General features: G+C 39.7%; 1 protein-coding gene across 1 annotated transcript in view; it reads right to left on the bottom strand.

Annotated features, from left to right (window-relative positions):
• Fyb2 (FYN binding protein 2) overlaps positions 1-16,519 on the bottom strand; it is a 91,761-nt gene that overhangs the window by 13,585 nt on the left and 61,657 nt on the right. Inside the window, exons 11-16 of the mRNA XM_042699284.1 lie at positions 5,816-5,930; positions 5,682-5,722; positions 4,728-4,791; positions 3,653-3,751; positions 1,787-1,815; positions 1,031-1,091 (exon numbers count right to left, since the gene is read on the bottom strand). Of these exons, the coding sequence (XP_042555218.1) occupies positions 1,031-1,091; positions 1,787-1,815; positions 3,653-3,751; positions 4,728-4,791; positions 5,682-5,722; positions 5,816-5,930 (409 nt within the window). The remainder of the gene's footprint in view (positions 1-1,030; positions 1,092-1,786; positions 1,816-3,652; positions 3,752-4,727; positions 4,792-5,681; positions 5,723-5,815; positions 5,931-16,519) is intronic.

The following is a 16,519-nucleotide window of genomic DNA, read 5'->3' as shown; positions in this document are numbered from 1 at the left end:
CTGAAATAGGTATTTTGTGCATAGATTTGTTTCTTTTTTTCTTAGAGATAGTTGCTTGAAATGAAATTGCTTCTTGCAAAAGCAAAAATATTACACATTTGAGGCCAGACTGTGACTTAGAGAGACCCTACTGCAAAATAAAATAAAAATAAGAGGCCATAGAGTGCTTGCCCAGCATGTATGATCTGTGAACTCAATTCCTAGTACTGAAAAAAATAGTATCATTACAGAAGTCTCAGGAACAGTTTTAAGATATAAGTGTAGAAATAGGTCTCTCTCCTTCTCTCTCTCTTGCTCACTCACACAGACACTTACATACACACACATATACACACACATCGACTCTCTTTCACACAGAGAGCAGGCAAAAAGAAGGAATGAGAAATAGTAGTAATATAGAAACATAGGGAAACATTGGTAATTTTCTTTTGAGGATAGCATGACCAGAATTTTAAGATATTTTAGAGAAGCTCAGGTTGATCATTTGAAATTTTCCACTGGATTTAACAAAGGGCTATTAGTGACTTTACCAAAATTTAGCTCTCTGATTTGACAGGAACAAAAGTGTAGTTGCAGTGAGTGAGTAGGATGGATGAAGATGAGTGGTCGATCTTTATCCTCAGCCATTTGGGTGAGAGGAAAAGGAAGACAAATAGCCAGAGAGGGGTCCTTTCTCTCTTCTCTCTCTCTCTTTTCTCTTTTATCAAATTATAGATATGTAACTTTTGAAAACACAGAGTCTATCAAATAGTCATTGCTCTCCTGAATTTTTTCAGGTATGAGGAATTCATTAAATAATTGTGTTAAACAGATTTTCAGTTCTCTAGATCCAAAGGTAAGAAACAAGAACAGATTCCAAATCTCCAGGGCCTTTAGGGCCACTAGGACCGTGGGACCACCTATGAGAGTCATTGTCTTCCCTCCATAGCAGATGACTATACACTCTGAATTCCATCTCTGATAGTATTTACTGAGGTGTCAGGAAACATCAAATGTCAGCAGGTATGACTAGAACAGTAAACTTACTTACTTTGGCTCTTTTTTACTTGTGTCCACATCATCATAGATAATAACTTCCTGAGACTTAAGACCTAGAGTGGAGATAGAGTCAAAATCATGATTGTTAGGTATGCTTTATGCAATTGCTGGTTTTCCAAACGAATACACAATTACCTAATTGTACAAGTGTATCCTCAAGCCTGAGAGGCTGGAGCAGAAAGGTTCTCTTGGAAAGAAATTCAGCTGGGTGATTGAAAAAAAACAGTGAGGCATCCTAGTCTCTCTCTCTCCCTGGTTGACTTCAAACTAGTATTTTCTCCATTTCCAGCTGGGATTACAGGCATGAGCCACTACATTCTGCTCAAATTCAATTTATTACACCTTAATAAACTGATCTGGATATCAAATTAACCAAAAGGAATGTGGTATAATGCAAAGTGCATGGATTTCATACTCAGAGAGACTTGGATACAAACCCCAGATCACTAAAGCTTGAGTGTGGCTCTTACAGCCTCTCTACAATGGAGGTTTGCATCTGTTTCTCCATGATTTTAAGGGAAATACATCTACCCTACAGTCTGGTACATGGTAGCACCTAAGAAATGCTTCCTATTGTACCCAAAGGAAGGAATATCACTGTATAAGTGCTTTCCTGATTTTGATGGACCTATTTTTCATTGGCTATGAGAAGGTTTAGAGGATTTTTCTTCTTTCCTTGTCACTGAATATACCAGTGCTGTGGAATATACTAAGACTCAAAGGTCAACCACAGGTAAATGTTACTTACCCAAGTCAGGCAGGGAAATGGAAAACGCCCTGTTGATTGACAAAAACACGAAAAGGTTAAAGGAAAAAATCATGTTCAGAAAGACTGGCTGAGACATACCAACTAACATGTCGATGGCTGGGGGTCTGAATCCAGATGAATGCCTCAAGGCATTCAAGCCTGCAGCGTTGTTCAAAGTGAGCTGTTTTGGTCCCATGGTCTGCCTGGGACTCCATTTCCCAATTATTTACTTCAAGCTTCCCTGCTTCCTGACCTTGTCTTTCTAGAGAATCCTGCTTCAGTCTGTTGGTCTTCTAAGAGGCCCATCAAATACAACCAATGTGCATAAGGATTGATGGGACAGAAGAAGCTACACATGAATTAACCGGGACACTCTGCATATACTACACCCTAATTAACCGAGACACTCTGCATATACTACACCCTGTCCATGTGGTAATTTCAGGGAAATACTGAGGGAGAGAAATCTAGCCCAGGTAAGATGGTCAGCTGTTAGGAGGGAAAATATATGTGGTCCATCAAGATTGCTTTTGCTCTTTTGATCTTACAGCTAAGAAGATCACATGGAAGGAACTGTGGACCGGTAGACAAAGAAAAAAATAACTACATGTTTTAAGTGTTAATTTAAATTCAGTCTTATAGGTATTATTGGAACAGCTGTCATGAACCAAACCTTTGGGTTGAGTATGTAAGAGGTTCAGACATAATTTCTGCCTTGAAGTAGCTTGGAGAAATAGAGAAAGGAAGGGTGAACAAATGCCATTGTGGCATTCAATACACACTGTGAAAAATGAACTATGCAACTGTGGGCAGGGACAGGAGGGGGAAACTGGGGGAAAGTGAAAGAAGAGGTAAACATTGTTCAAGAAGAATTGTACTCATTACCTGACTTAGGGAATTTTAACCTCTTTGTAGAACACCTTGATAATAACAATACAATTATATTAATATATATATATATATATATATATATATATATATATATATATATATATATATATAAACAATGGGAGAGCATGGCTCCCACAGAGGGTGGGCTCCCTTGATGAATCTAGCTCTAACAAGCAGACTGCAAGTTGCAACATCTTAAAGATTTATAATTAAAAAAGAACCTCAAGGTAGAGTAGCATAATTCCATCTCAATATAGCTGATAGTCTCAGAAAATGATTTTTACCATCCCTGACCAGCATATAGATACACAGATCCTAACTGTATGATTTGTACCAATAGCTCAGCATGAGCTGTCAGTAGTCTGCCAGGGTATGCGGGATGGAATGGCTACCTTGAGAGTGCAAATAGAAGTGGTTTGCTATGGTAGCAATCTGAATAAACAGCGTAAGTGACCCTTGAATCTAGAACTCAGGTTATATATTCACTGTGTGTATGTATGTGTGTGTGTTCACTAAAGATTAGCAGTTATCAAGGCTATCTTGGAGGGCCTGGTTCCAGGTCTAAGACTTTGAGATACATAAACCATTCAGCAGTACACCTCATCTCCCCCTCCACATATTGCTGTCTGTGAAAGAGACAAATTCAAGATGGCATTGTATACAGATAATACTGCTGGGACTCGTGGTGCCAAGCAAGCATAAAAGGACATCATTAATAGCATAATGCATGAACAGGTACCAACATTTTCAATCTGGAACTTGCTAGGTTAAGGTTTTCCCTCTACTCTCATTGATGAATTTGTCCATATCAGGTTTTTCAAAAGGGACATGTCATTCTCTCATTGGAGTTTATGGCTGTGGTTCACTCCAGGCCTGGGGTTTTAGTTCCCAGAATTTCCTTCACTGTTAAGAGAGGAACATCAGCCCAGGTGTAATCCCCTCCAAGAAAGAGAGATAAAATGGGGTTCTTTTTACCTTATATTTTCTTTTGATTTGGTTTTCTTCATTTTAAGTTTATCCTTTTCTTTTTTGAAGAAATGTTGGAGTCTTTTAAGTGTTTCTTTTCCATCTAAACTAAGAGGAATCAGAGGATAAATACCATGAAATTTGAGAGAATACTAGAGATATGGAAGGCTTCAGTTGGATTTCCAGATCATACCCCACTCAAAGAAACTCAAAAAAATGTCTTTCCAACAACTACCCCTTTCTTTGTTTAGATTCTAATAGAAAGTAGCGCACACCAGCCAGACACAGAGGATCTAATTATACAGCAATGCAAGTTTTCATATACCTCCAAGATGTGTATTTTGGTAGTCTGTGGAATACTTTCTTCTTTTTAGAGGAGAAATGGATTAGGGTGGTTTATAATTATATCACTGATTTTAAGTTTATTGAATATTACAGGGCTGTGGCAAAACAATGCCTAGTTGATGATCAAGATCCTTCCTGATGTCTTTCTGGGTTTGTTTCATTGGTGTGAAAGAGGGAGATTAACAGATTCATTACTGCACTCCCATGCCCAGGCTAGGATCTTTTTCCCTTCTACCCTTGTTCTTCTTACTTTTTGTTCTTCTTACTTTTGACCCTTGTTGGTTTTCCTTCCCACAATGTGACAAATAATGTGCCCCTGAACAATTTTGTTCAGTTCTTGATAACAGTGAATTACTAGATGTTAAATAATGCCCACATCCCAGGAACTTGTGCCCCTAACTTGTAAAGACAAAGATAAGTTATAGTCATTCACTTGACCCAGGAAATGTAAACATAGAATTAAAGAAAGTTTCACTAATAGTTACTTTCTTCCTCTCACTTATTTTCTACTGCAATAGCAAAATTGTCTGCTATGGGAAATAGGGTCTCGAAAGAGAAAGCAATATAGACTTCTAAATAACCTAAGGATCACAACATAGAGTTCTAGTATCCTATGGCCAGTCTATGTGAGGCCATCCTAAAGGACAGGCGCAGGGTCAGGGTCATTTCCTAAACTCTGCCACACCTAACACATGAAAATACCATGAGCATACACAAAGCCAAGAAAAAAGAAACTCACTCTATTTTGGGGTGATTGCTCTTTGTTTTATAGATATCTTCATACATTTCTTCACTATTTTCTTCTGAAAGTAAATAAAGAAAACTATGTTCAGTCCTAATAACAATAATTTTTGTTTGCTTGTTTGTTTTGTTTTGAGACAAGGTCTTGCTCGATTCTACTGCTTCAGCTGCCCAAGCCCTGGACTAAGACTACCTCAGGCTTCTATTACTAAACCTGATTTTAGATGAACACCTAAAAAACAAACAAACAAAACAGTGCATTTGAATACATGTTAGTACATTCCTTTCAATAGTTTTTATTAAAATGTGTATGTTTTCATACATATGCTTAAAACTTAAACCTTTATAGAGCTGTGTAGGAATGACATGACTCATTTCTGAATCAAAGTCTGATCTGACTTAGTAAAAGAAAGTTTATCAACAGATTCCTTCATTTCCCCTCCACCTTTCCAATATTTAGTAGGCAGCAACTGGAGTCTTTGTGTGTGTGTGTGTGTGTATGGGTCGTTGGGCTTGAACTCTGGGATTGGGCACTGTCCCTGAGCTCTTTAGCTCAAGGCTAGTGCTCCACCGCTTGAGCCAAAGCACCACTTCCAGTTTTCTGGTGGTTTATTGGAGATTAGAGTCTCACAGACTTTCCTGCCCAGGTTGGCTTTGAACCTCCATCCTCAGATCTCAGCCCCCTGAGTAGGTAGGATTACAGGCGTGAGCCACTGGCACCGGGCTTGGAGTCTTTTTTAAACATGAGACATTGTGCTGGAAGTACAAAAGGAAACCAAATGTGTTTGGAGGAATCTCTTTCTTCATAGCTTGACTTTAGCTCAATGCTGGATTAAAGGTCTGAACCCAAGGCTCAAAACCTGACTCATACATTGTGTGCATCATTACAGGTCTCAGTCCTCAGTCCTCAGTTCCCTTTTTGAAATGAAGAGATTGCTGTTCCTCTACGTACCACTCTCAGAGGCAAATGAGCTTGAAAAGTCCAGCTTTGGTCTGTGGGAGAAAGGACAGAAAGGCCATTGACTTGCTATAGTTGATAGTCCTACCACATTGGCATTGTCGAGCTGTATGACTGCAGGTACTTACACGTCTGTCTTAGGATACTCCACATCATCATAGGTCTCTTCTGAAGGGGAACTTGACCTGAAGGCTGTTGAATCTGAGATTTCCTTAGTCACTTCCAAAGCCTGCACGTACCCACCTGAGGAAAATAGAAGCCAAAAACACATTCATACACATGCATGGGCAATGGAGCAAGAGCCAGAAGAGGCAGATGAAATGAGTGGAAACAGATGTGACCTTGGTATGTGGTGATTCTTGAACAAGCCACTCCAGTTATAACTCTCTGAGGCGAGGATAATGGTAATAGCGCTTACAGGAGTGTAGCCAAAAAGGAGTACATATTTATGACTTCTATTTTTCATTTTTCTTTATCCCCCCACTCATTCTTTCTTTCTTTAAAATCATTTTCTAAAGTAGAATGGGTTTTGGTAATCTTCCCAGACTAATGATATAGATCTATTTCATCTTCATTTCTATCTAAACGGATGTATGTTACAATATTCACTGGATTTTTTATACCAGTAACAGGGCCTCCTCCTCTCACTGAGCTTTTTTGCTGATGGCTGGCACTCTCCCACCAGAGTTACACCTCCAGTTCCAGCTTTTTGTTGTGTAATTGGAGATACAAATCTCACAAATTTGTCTGCCAAGGCAGGCTTTGAACTAAAATACAAGATCTCAGTCATGAGCAGCTGGGATTACAGATATGAGTCCTAGTTCCATTGATTTTTTTTTTTAATTAGGTGCTGATCCTGGGGCTTGAACCCAGGGCCTGGGTGCTGTCCCTGAGATTTTTTTCTAAACATACCAATAAAAAGAAATGCTATTTCTCATAGCCCTGGAGTCTGTCAAGTTCAAGATGAATGTGTCAGCATGGTCAGGTTCCGGTGAGGACACTCTCTCTTCAGGCTACAGTTGAGGGTCTTCTTGCTGCGCTGTTTCCCCATGTGATTGAGAGCCGAGAAGAGGAAGGAAACTCTTTGCAGTCTCTTCTTTTCTTTTATTAATTCACTTTATTGTTATTATAAAGGTGATTACAGAGGGATTATATTACTGGAGTCAGGTGATGAGAACATTTCTTTTTTTACAGTGTCTTCCCTTCCCTCCCTTTCTCCCAGTCCCTCCCTCCTGTCTCCACTCACGAGTTGTATAGTTCACTTTCATCAGTGTCCGGTGAGCTCCATTGCTGCATTAACCCTTTTCCCCTTGAATGTTGTATCCCCCCACAACTCTCCTGAAGACATACATGCAAATACACTATACATAGAGAAAAGAGAGAACCATCAAAAATATTTTTTTAAAAGAGAGAGATCCTGGGGCTGGGAAGGTGGCTCAGTGGTAGAGTGCTTGCCTTGCATGCATGAGGCCCTGGGTTCGATTCCTCAGCACCACATAAGCAAAAAGAAAAAAGCCAGAAGTGGCGCTGTGGCTCAAGTGGTAGAGCGCTAGCCTTGAGCTGAAGAGCTGAGGGACAGCGCCCAGGCCCAGACCAGACCCCCCCCCCCCCAAAAAAAAGAGAGATCCTCTGTTTTCCTATCTTGGAGTTCATTTTGATATGTGTGTGTGTGTGTGTGTGTGTGTGTGTGTGTGTGTGTGAATTCACAATGTTGGGCAATCTAACGGGTGAAATGGAATCTCAGAGTTTTGATTTGTGTTTTCTTTATGGACAAAGATGATGAGTGTTTCCTTATGTGTTTCTTTACCATTCTTACTTCTTCTCTGGGACATCTCTTCTTGGCTCCTTTGCCCATTTAGTGATTGGCTTATTAGGTTTAGGAAGGGTTAGTTTCTCTAGCTCCTTATATTTATAGGATATTAGGTCTTTGATGTATTGCTGGTAAAAATCTTCTCCCAGTCTGTTGGCTGTCTTTCTAGTTTAGTAACTATGTCCTTACGGATGCAGAAACTTTTTATTTTGATGTCGTCCCATTTGTCAAGTTTCTCTCCTATCTGTTGCACCCCTGGGACTCCTTTCAAGAAGTTTCTGCCTATACCTATAAGTTCTAATGTTTCTCTTACCCTCTTGTAGTAGTGTCAAAGTTTTGGGTCTGATGTTGATATCTTCGATCCAGTTTGAATTGATGTTAGTGCATAGTGACAAACAGGGATCCACTTTTAGTTTTCTGCATATGGATGCCCAGTTTTCACAGAACCAACTATTGAAAAAGCCATTTTTTTCCACTGTATGTCTTTGGCTCCCTTATCAAATATCAGGTAACCATAAGTGTATGTTTTTATTTCTAAGTCTTCTAATCTATTCCATTGATCTTTGGTTCTATTTTTGTGCCAATACCAAGCTGTTTTTGTTATTATAGCTCTGTAGTAGAGCTTGAGGTCTGATACTGTGATACCACCCTCATTACTTTTTTTTTTGCCTAGAATTGCTTTAGGCTATTCCAGGACTTTTGTTGTTTCATATGAATATGTAGGTTATTTTTCTTTATCTCAGTAAAGAACTGATGGGGATTGATTGAATTTATATGTCATTTTTGGCAGTAGGGCAATTTTCATAATATTGATTCTACCTATCCATGAACATGAGAGGTCTTTCCATTTTCTAGTGTCCTCTTTGATTTTTTTCAAATTTTTATAGTTTTTACTGCAAAGATATTTTTACATCTTTGGTAGGCTCATTCCTAGGTTGGTTATTTTTTAATTTTGAGGCTATTGCAAATGGAGTTGTTTTCCTGATTTCCTATTGTTTTTTGATTTTGACATAGAGAAAGTCTACTAATTTTTGTGGGTTAATTTTGTATCCTGCTACTTTGCCAAAGTGCTTGGTTAGCTCTAGAAGTTTGGGGGTGGAGTTTTTTGGGTCATTTAGGTATGAGATCCATGTTGTCAGCAAAGCGATAGTTTGTTTCTTCTTTCCCTATGTGAATCCCTTTTATGTCATTTTCTTGCCTTATTGATCTGGCTAGGAATTTCAGAACTATATTGAAGAGGAGTGGAGAGAGTGGACATCCTTGTCTTTTTACTGATTTTAGGGGAAATAGTTGTAGTTTTTCACCATTCAGTATGATATTGGCTGTTGGTATTTCACATACAGCCTTTATTATTTTAAGGAATTTTCCTTCTCTTCCTAGCTTCTGTTGGCTAGTGTTTTATTTTATTTTTTTCTTTTTCTTTTTGTCAGTTGTGGGGTTTGAACTCAAGGCCTACGCACTGTTCCTGTGGGGTTTTTTGCTCAGGCTAGTGCTCTACCACTTTGAGCCACAGTTCCACTTCTGATTTTCTAGTAGTTAATTGGAGATAGAGTCTCACAGCTTTTCCTGCCTAGGATGGCTTTGAACTATTATCCTCAGATTGCAGCCTCTTGAGTAGCTAGCACCCAACTGCTAATATTTTATTGAAGAGATGTGAATCTGTGTTCATCAGAGAGATTGATCTATAGTTCTCTTTTTTTGTTGGATCCTTACCAAGTTTGGGGATGAGTGTGATATGTGTTTCATAGATTGAGTTTGGAATAACCATCCTGTTAATGTTTCTTCAAAAATTTAAGGAATATTGGTGTTAGTTCATCTTAAAAATTCTTATCTAATTCATCTGTGAATCCATCAGGGCCTGGGATTTTTCTGTTGGAAGACTTTTGAGTACTTCCTCAATGTCTTTGTGTATTATGGGTCTGTTTAACTGGTTTATAGCTTCTTGGTTCAGCTTAGGCCATTTTACATCTCTAGAAATTTGTCCATTTCTACTATGTTTTCCATCTTATTTGAGTGTAGGTTTTGAAAGTACTTTATAATCATTTGGGTTTCCTGGATGTTTGTTGTAATGTTTCCTATGGCATCTCTAATTTTCCTGATTTGAATCTCTTCTTTTCTTCATCAGTCTAGCTAGTGGTCTGTTAATTTTACTGACTTTTTTTCAAGAACCAGTTTTTTGTTTCAGTGATTTTATGAATATTTTTCCTTTTAGTCTCTATTTCATTAATTTCTGCCCTAATGTTGACTATCTCTCTCCATCTAGTAGTTTGGGGTTTGGTTTGTTCTTGTTTTTCTAGCAGTTTTAGTTGCATCATGAGGTCATTTACTTGAGCTGATTCTGTTTTATGTGTGCACTTAGAGCTATGAACTTCCCTCGCAGCACTGCTTTTGCTGTATCCCAGAGGTTTCTTTGTGATGTGTTTTCATTTTCATTGAATTGTACAGACTTACTAATTTCTTCCTTTATTTCTTCATGACCTGTGTGTTATTTAGTAGTTTGTTAGTGTGTTTGAGTGTTTTCTCCAATATGTTTTGTTGTTGAGAACTAGTTTGGTTCCACTGTGGTCAGAGGATGCAAGGAGATATCTCAATCCTCTAGTACTTGCTTAAGTTCTTTGTGTCCCATGATAAGATCAATTGTGGAGAACATTTCACAGGCTACTGAGAAGAATGTGAATTGGGTCATTGCTGGGTGGAATGTTCTGTAGATATCTGTTAAGCCCATTTGGGTTAAAGTGTCATTTAATTCAGAGGCTTCTTTCCTTGTCCTGTCAGAGTGGAGTGTTGAAATTTCCCACTACTATTGTGCTGGGGTCTATCATGTTCTGTAAGCCTGAGAGTGTTTGTTTAATGTATGTAGGTACTCCATTATTTGGCGCATAAATATTGACCACTGTGATTTCTTCTTCATGGATCATTCCTTTTTCATATGCAATAACCTTCCTTGTCTCAATGAAAAAAATCTATCTTCATCAGATTTCAATAGGGCTATTTTTGCCTTTTAGCAAGATGCATTTCCATGAAAGAATTTTTCTAATCCTTCATTCAAAATGTATTTTTATCTTTGACTGTGAGATGGTCTTTTTAGAGGAAACAAATGGATGGATCTTGTTTTTCAATACAATCTGCTGCTCTATGTCTTTTGGTTAGGGAATTGAGTTTGTAAATGTTTAAAGTTACTATAGAAAGATGTGTTATGTTTCCTACCATTTTCTTGTTTTCCTGTAGTTTACATCTTCCCGCTTCCTGTGGTCACTAAACTAGTCTTGTAGTGATACTGTGTTTCCTTGACTTTAATTATTTTGTTCAGATTGCATGCTTCTCTTTAGTATAGAATGTAATACTGGTTTAGTGCTCATGAATTCCTTTAATTTTTGTTTGTGATGGAAAGTTTTAGTCTCACTGTCAAATGTGAATGATAGTTTCACTGGGTACACCAATTTGGGTTGGCAGTTGTTGATCTTAAAGGAATTATACCATTCCAGGCCTTTCTTGCATTGAGAGTTTGTGTGGAGAGATCAACAGCAATTCTGATTGACTTTCCATTGTAATATAGCTCCTTGTTTGATTTTGCTGCATTGAAAATTAAATTTTTTTAAGTACAGAATTTTCATAATGATATGTTTAAAAGTATTTCTTCTTAGATCCTGTCAAGTAGGAGTTCTGTATGCCTCTATCAGATGGGTGAGATTTTTCTCTCTTGATTTGGGAAGTTTTTTGTTATTATTTTTTTGAATAGGTTTTTTCAATGCCTTTAACTTTTAACTCTTCCACATCTATCCCCACTACCATTGACTTGATCTTTTGGCTGAATCTCCTAATTCTTGGATTTCCCTTTGGCATGTTCTGAGAGTTTTTACCAAACGATTTTTTTTTTTGTTCTAATCCTCTGTTTTATGCTCAACTCAGATACCTTATTTTCTGTTTCAATTATTCTATTGCATATGCTTTCAATTGTGGTATGCAGTAGGGAAATGGAGCATGTTTCCAAGCTCTTTAATGAAGTCAATTCTCAGGATGTTAATTTCAGCTTAAATGAAGTATGAAGCATTTCTTTTTCTCTGTATCTTTTTTTTTTTTTTGGTTGTGGGGCTTGAACTCAGGGTCTAGACGCTATCGCTGAGTTCTTCAGCTCAAGGCCAGTGCTCTACCAACTTGAGCCACAGGGCCACTTCCAGTTTTCTGGTGGCTAATTGAAGATAAGTCTCATGGACTTTCCTGTCTGGGCTGGCTTTGAACCGTGATCCCCAGATCTCCTCAGTAGCTAAGATTACAGGCATTAGCCACTGATGCCTGGCTCCATATCTTTTTGAGTGACCAGTATATTCTTGGTCATTTCTTCCTTGTATTTTTCTGTTTGTTTTTGGATATCCTCTTTTATTTCATCAGCCAGTCCTCTCATTCTTACTTTAATGGTCTTTTTGTCCTCTATCTCTTCTTTACTATCATTGGGATCCTTCCCTGGATTGTTGTTGGCTTTTGAATTTGGTTTGTTACCTTGATTGTTTTATAATCTTTCATTGTAATTTACTCATTTAGGTTTAGAGATTATCAGGTCATTCAGATTGTGTATTAAGTTCAGTTGTGGTGGAGTGTGATTCACTGGGTGGATCTCTGTAGGATTTTGCTTTAGCAACTTTCAGCTCAAGGGAGTGCAAACAGCATAATATGTCCTGGTCAGTTGTGAGGGCTCTGTGGTGTGAAGGCAGTCTGGTGTTTTGGCTTAGGTTTAGGGCCAGTGGTGAGTTCCGGTTATATGATATGTAACAGTCTAGTATACTGGGCGTCTGGAGTAGGTGGTATAGTGGGGAGGTCATCCTGGCCAGAGTGCTGAACTGATGTTTGCTTCCAGAGGAGCCAAGAGCAGCATTCAAACCCCCAGACCTTGTTTGAGCCCTGGAGTGAGGGGAGGGGGGCCAGATTTCCACTATGCGTTAAGGGGAGGTTGTCCCCATGCAAGCCCTGAACTGGTGTCTGCTTCTCACAGTGTGGGGAGCTGCATTGAAGCCGCCGGTTTGGGTGTGAGCCTCAGGGGTGGGTGGGTTCCCTCAGGAAATTGTCCCCACTTGAGTCCCAGACTGATGCCCGCTCAAGTCCCAGATTGGCGTCTACTTCTCATGGGGTAGAATGCTGTGTTCAAGCCTCAGGACTGGGTGTGAGCCCGAGAGGAGGGCTGGGTTCCCGCAGAGCAGGGTAGGGAAATCATCCCCACTTTGAGTCCCGAGTTGCACTCAGTTCCCAAGGCCAGGTGTAAACTCGGAGGCGGGTGGGCTCCCAAAGAGGGGGAAGGGGAAATTTCCCCCACTCAAGATCCAGTCTGGAATCTACTTCCCACAGGGTAGGGAGCCCTGTTCAAACCTCTGGGATGGTGTGAGCCTTGGACAGGGTGGGCACTGTATGGGGCAGTGCAGGGAGGTCTTCCTTGCTGCTTTTTAGCAGGTCAGGTTTTCTTTCTGCCAACAGGCATGGCTGTGGGGAATCCAGTGCCCAGCAAACATAGGTCCTGATGGCTGTTGGTAATTGTGTTTTTCTGGCTCAGGGTTGTGTCCTGGTGGTTTTCCACAGGAAGCGGAAGGGGTGGGAGAAAGGGTTCTGGCCTCTTTGCCCTCTTTAAGTATGGCATCCCTTTCTGGGGGAGAGGGAGTGTGTCTGGCTAAGCACTCTGGGTCACCACCAGTGCTGGTCTCCCATGGGAGTGGTACCAGTTGGAGTATTCACAGATGCTGGCATTGGTTTTGAGCTGACTTGTGGCGTTGTGGAGAACGTTTTCTGAGTCTGGATGCAGCATTCTCACGTTCCTGATCAGTAACTGAGGATCTTCAGGTGTGTTGCTGTCTGTGCTGCTCAGGTTCTGACACATCCGAGGGGCCTCTTTCCTGGCTTAGCCATGCTGTAGGCACGGGATGGGAGGGTAGAACGGAGGTTCCTCACAGTTTTCCATCCTTGTGTGTGTTAGGTATTAGGTCTTCATTCTTGTGATTCTCTGTTTATTATCTGTTTATATTTTCTTTGTGGTCTTTCTCTTGAGGTAAAGTTAGTGTTATGATCCTAAACCTCTATTTGATTAGCGAGAGCTAGGGTGACTCCCTGTTGCTTCTCAGCCATCTTCCCAGCATCCTTTGCTCCAGAGTTTTTACTCTAAGGCTAGTTCTCTACCACTTGAGCTAAAATTCTGTTTCTGGCTTTTGGGTGGTTAATGGACTTTTCTGCCTAGACTGGCTTTAAACGGCCATATCTGATAACAGCCTTCTGAGTTGTTAGAATTATACACATTAGCTGTCAAGTGCTAATTTTTAAGATAATGTTACTTATAGATATTATTTGAAACCTGAGATATTAAAGAAGTTACCTTTGCTTCCGTTGTTGTATGGAAGATCTGTTCAGCTGACAGCACTTTGGATTAAGCAGACTTTCTTTAAAATCATAGTGAATTTAAGCTGCTTTAATTTTACCCGCCTTCATCCGGGTACCAGAATCTAACTGGGTAGACTGTGCTTGCTTAAGACACCATGCTATCTTAAAGTATAAATGTAATCAGGGAGCTGGTGCCCCAAACCTATAATCCTAGCTACTCAGGAGGCTGAGATTTGAAGACTGTGGTTTAAAGCCAGCCTGGCAACAAAGGTCTGTGAAACTCCTATCTTAAATTAACCACCAGAAAACTGGAAATCGAGCTGTGGCTCATAGTGGTAGAGCACTAGCCTTGACACGAAAGCTCAGAGAGCATGCTCTGGCCTTGAGTTCAAGATCTGTGACTGACAAAAAAGCATGAATGTATATGTTTGTTTTCTGTTACCATTTAGCAACTGTTCACCTAAAGGCCTATACCGTGAAGGCTTGGTCCCGAGCCTGAAACTTTTAAAGATAGGACCTGGTGAGAGGTTTTTTGGTCTTGGGGCATGCTCTGGGGTGGGGGGGTAAGACCTCAGCCCCTCCCCTTACCTCTCACCTGCTACAAAGTGAAAATAGCTATTCAACACATTCCTACCATGATGGGCTGCCCCGCCATGGGACCAAACACAATAGGACTGCATGAACACAGGCTGAAATCCCTAAAACCAGGCCAAAATAAGCCTTTCCTTTTTAAAAATTGATTAACTCAGGTATTCATTACAGTCACAGTGAGCTTATTAACACAGTGCCTTAACTGTAGACCAAAGTCTCCTATGATGAACATGCTTTGGGCAGGCCCAGGGCACCTCTCCAACCCTCTGCACACCATGCCCTCAGCAGCTCTGGGGAATCTCACCTCCACAAAAACCTTCAGGGCAAATGTGAGCTCTGGAACTCACCTGTGAGGTTATCTGTACAGGCTTGCTTTTTATATCAGATCTGTGATGAGTGTTTAAAACATTTATTCTGCACTTTACTTGTTTGAGTCAAGAGACTATTCAAATTTTCCAGTTCACTATAGTCTCAGAAACTGACACTTGATATATCCTTTTATCCTTTCATTGAACATAGTTTTGTTTAGTAGCACCATTATGCCAGACATTGTGTCAGGGTGACAGAGATAGGAAACCTGCACTAAACAGTCTCTGATCTCAACATGCACACAGAAAAACTCTGAATTACAATGTAAGACATGCTACATACAATACTTTAAAAAAGAAAGAAGTGGTAGAGATCTAATGTTATTTAATACATGAACCAGATGCTTTATATGTATGGAAAAAGAGTCCTAGGAAGTTAGTAGTATTATCTATATTGCCCATGAAAATAAATACACTTCTCAAGGATTATGGGGTTACTATTTAGTGGTCCTGAGTCTAGAAAGGCTTGATTCACAGTTCAGATATGGAAATATTACTGTTCAGGTGTCTTGGAAAGACAAGCATGTGAAATTAGAGTGTGAGAAGCAAAAAAGTGATAGGAAGTCAACATTAGATGTGATTTGGGGGATAGATTTGAAGTGTGAGCATGGCACTAGCAGGCAGAGAGTGGGTTAAAAAAATCATTCCACATAGTATATTATAAGTACATTAAGAAGAACAGCAACGAAGATAAAACCCCTTGTGTCCCTATCTTGGGGTTCATTTCTCTTAGCATCAGGTTATATGGTCATATATACATACCTTTTGACCTATTTTGCTTGTCCAAGACATATACTAATTATTGTAGATAAGGGAAACTATGGGACCTGTTTCTTTGAGTCTGGCTTACTTCACTTAATATAATTTTTTTCATGTCTTTCTATTTCCTAACAAATGGGGCAGTGTCATTCTTTCTGATGGAGGCATAGAATTACATTTTATATATATATATATATATATATATATACATATACATATACATATATATACATATACATATACACACACACACACACACACACACACACACACACACACACACACACACACACACACACACACACACATGTTGTGTTGGTAGCTTTAGTGTGGCCTTGTTTGTGATCATTTGGGTAAGTGCCTAAAAGTGGGATTGCTGGGTCATAGGGGAGATCTATGTGGAGTCTTTTGAGGGACCTCCATACTGCTTTCCAAAGTGGTTGAACAAATTTACATTCTCACTAACAATGCAGTAGGGTTCCCTTTTGGCCACATCCCCTCCAGCATCTGTTGTTATTAGAGTTCTTGATTATAGCCATTCTAACTGGGGTGAGGTGGACTCTCAATGTTGTTCTGATTTGCATTTCTTTTATGGCTAGAGAAGTTGAGCATTTCTTCATGTGTCTGTCTATTGGCCATTTTTATTTCTTCAGAGAAGTCTTTCTGTAAGTCTTTTTTTTTTTTTGGTTCCGGTCATGGGGCCTGAGCTCTGGGCCTAGGCGCTGTCCCTTAGCTCTTCAGCTCAAGGCTAGCGCTCTACCACTTGAGCCACACCACCACTTCTGGCTTTTTTTTTCTCTTTAAGTCTTTAGCCCACTTATTTATTGGGCAGTTGTTTCTTTGAGGATTTGTTATTGGGGGATTTAATTTTTTGAGTTCTAAGTATATTTTAGATATGAGACCCTTGTCCGTTGTATGGCTAGTGAAGATCTTCTCCCAGTCTATGGGCT

The sequence above is a fragment of the Dipodomys spectabilis genome, unplaced genomic scaffold, assembly GCF_019054845.1.
Source record: "Dipodomys spectabilis isolate Male_0828 unplaced genomic scaffold, ASM1905484v1 ptg000007l, whole genome shotgun sequence".
NCBI lineage: Eukaryota > Metazoa > Chordata > Mammalia > Rodentia > Heteromyidae > Dipodomys > Dipodomys spectabilis.
This window is presented reverse-complemented; position numbering and strand designations above follow the sequence as displayed.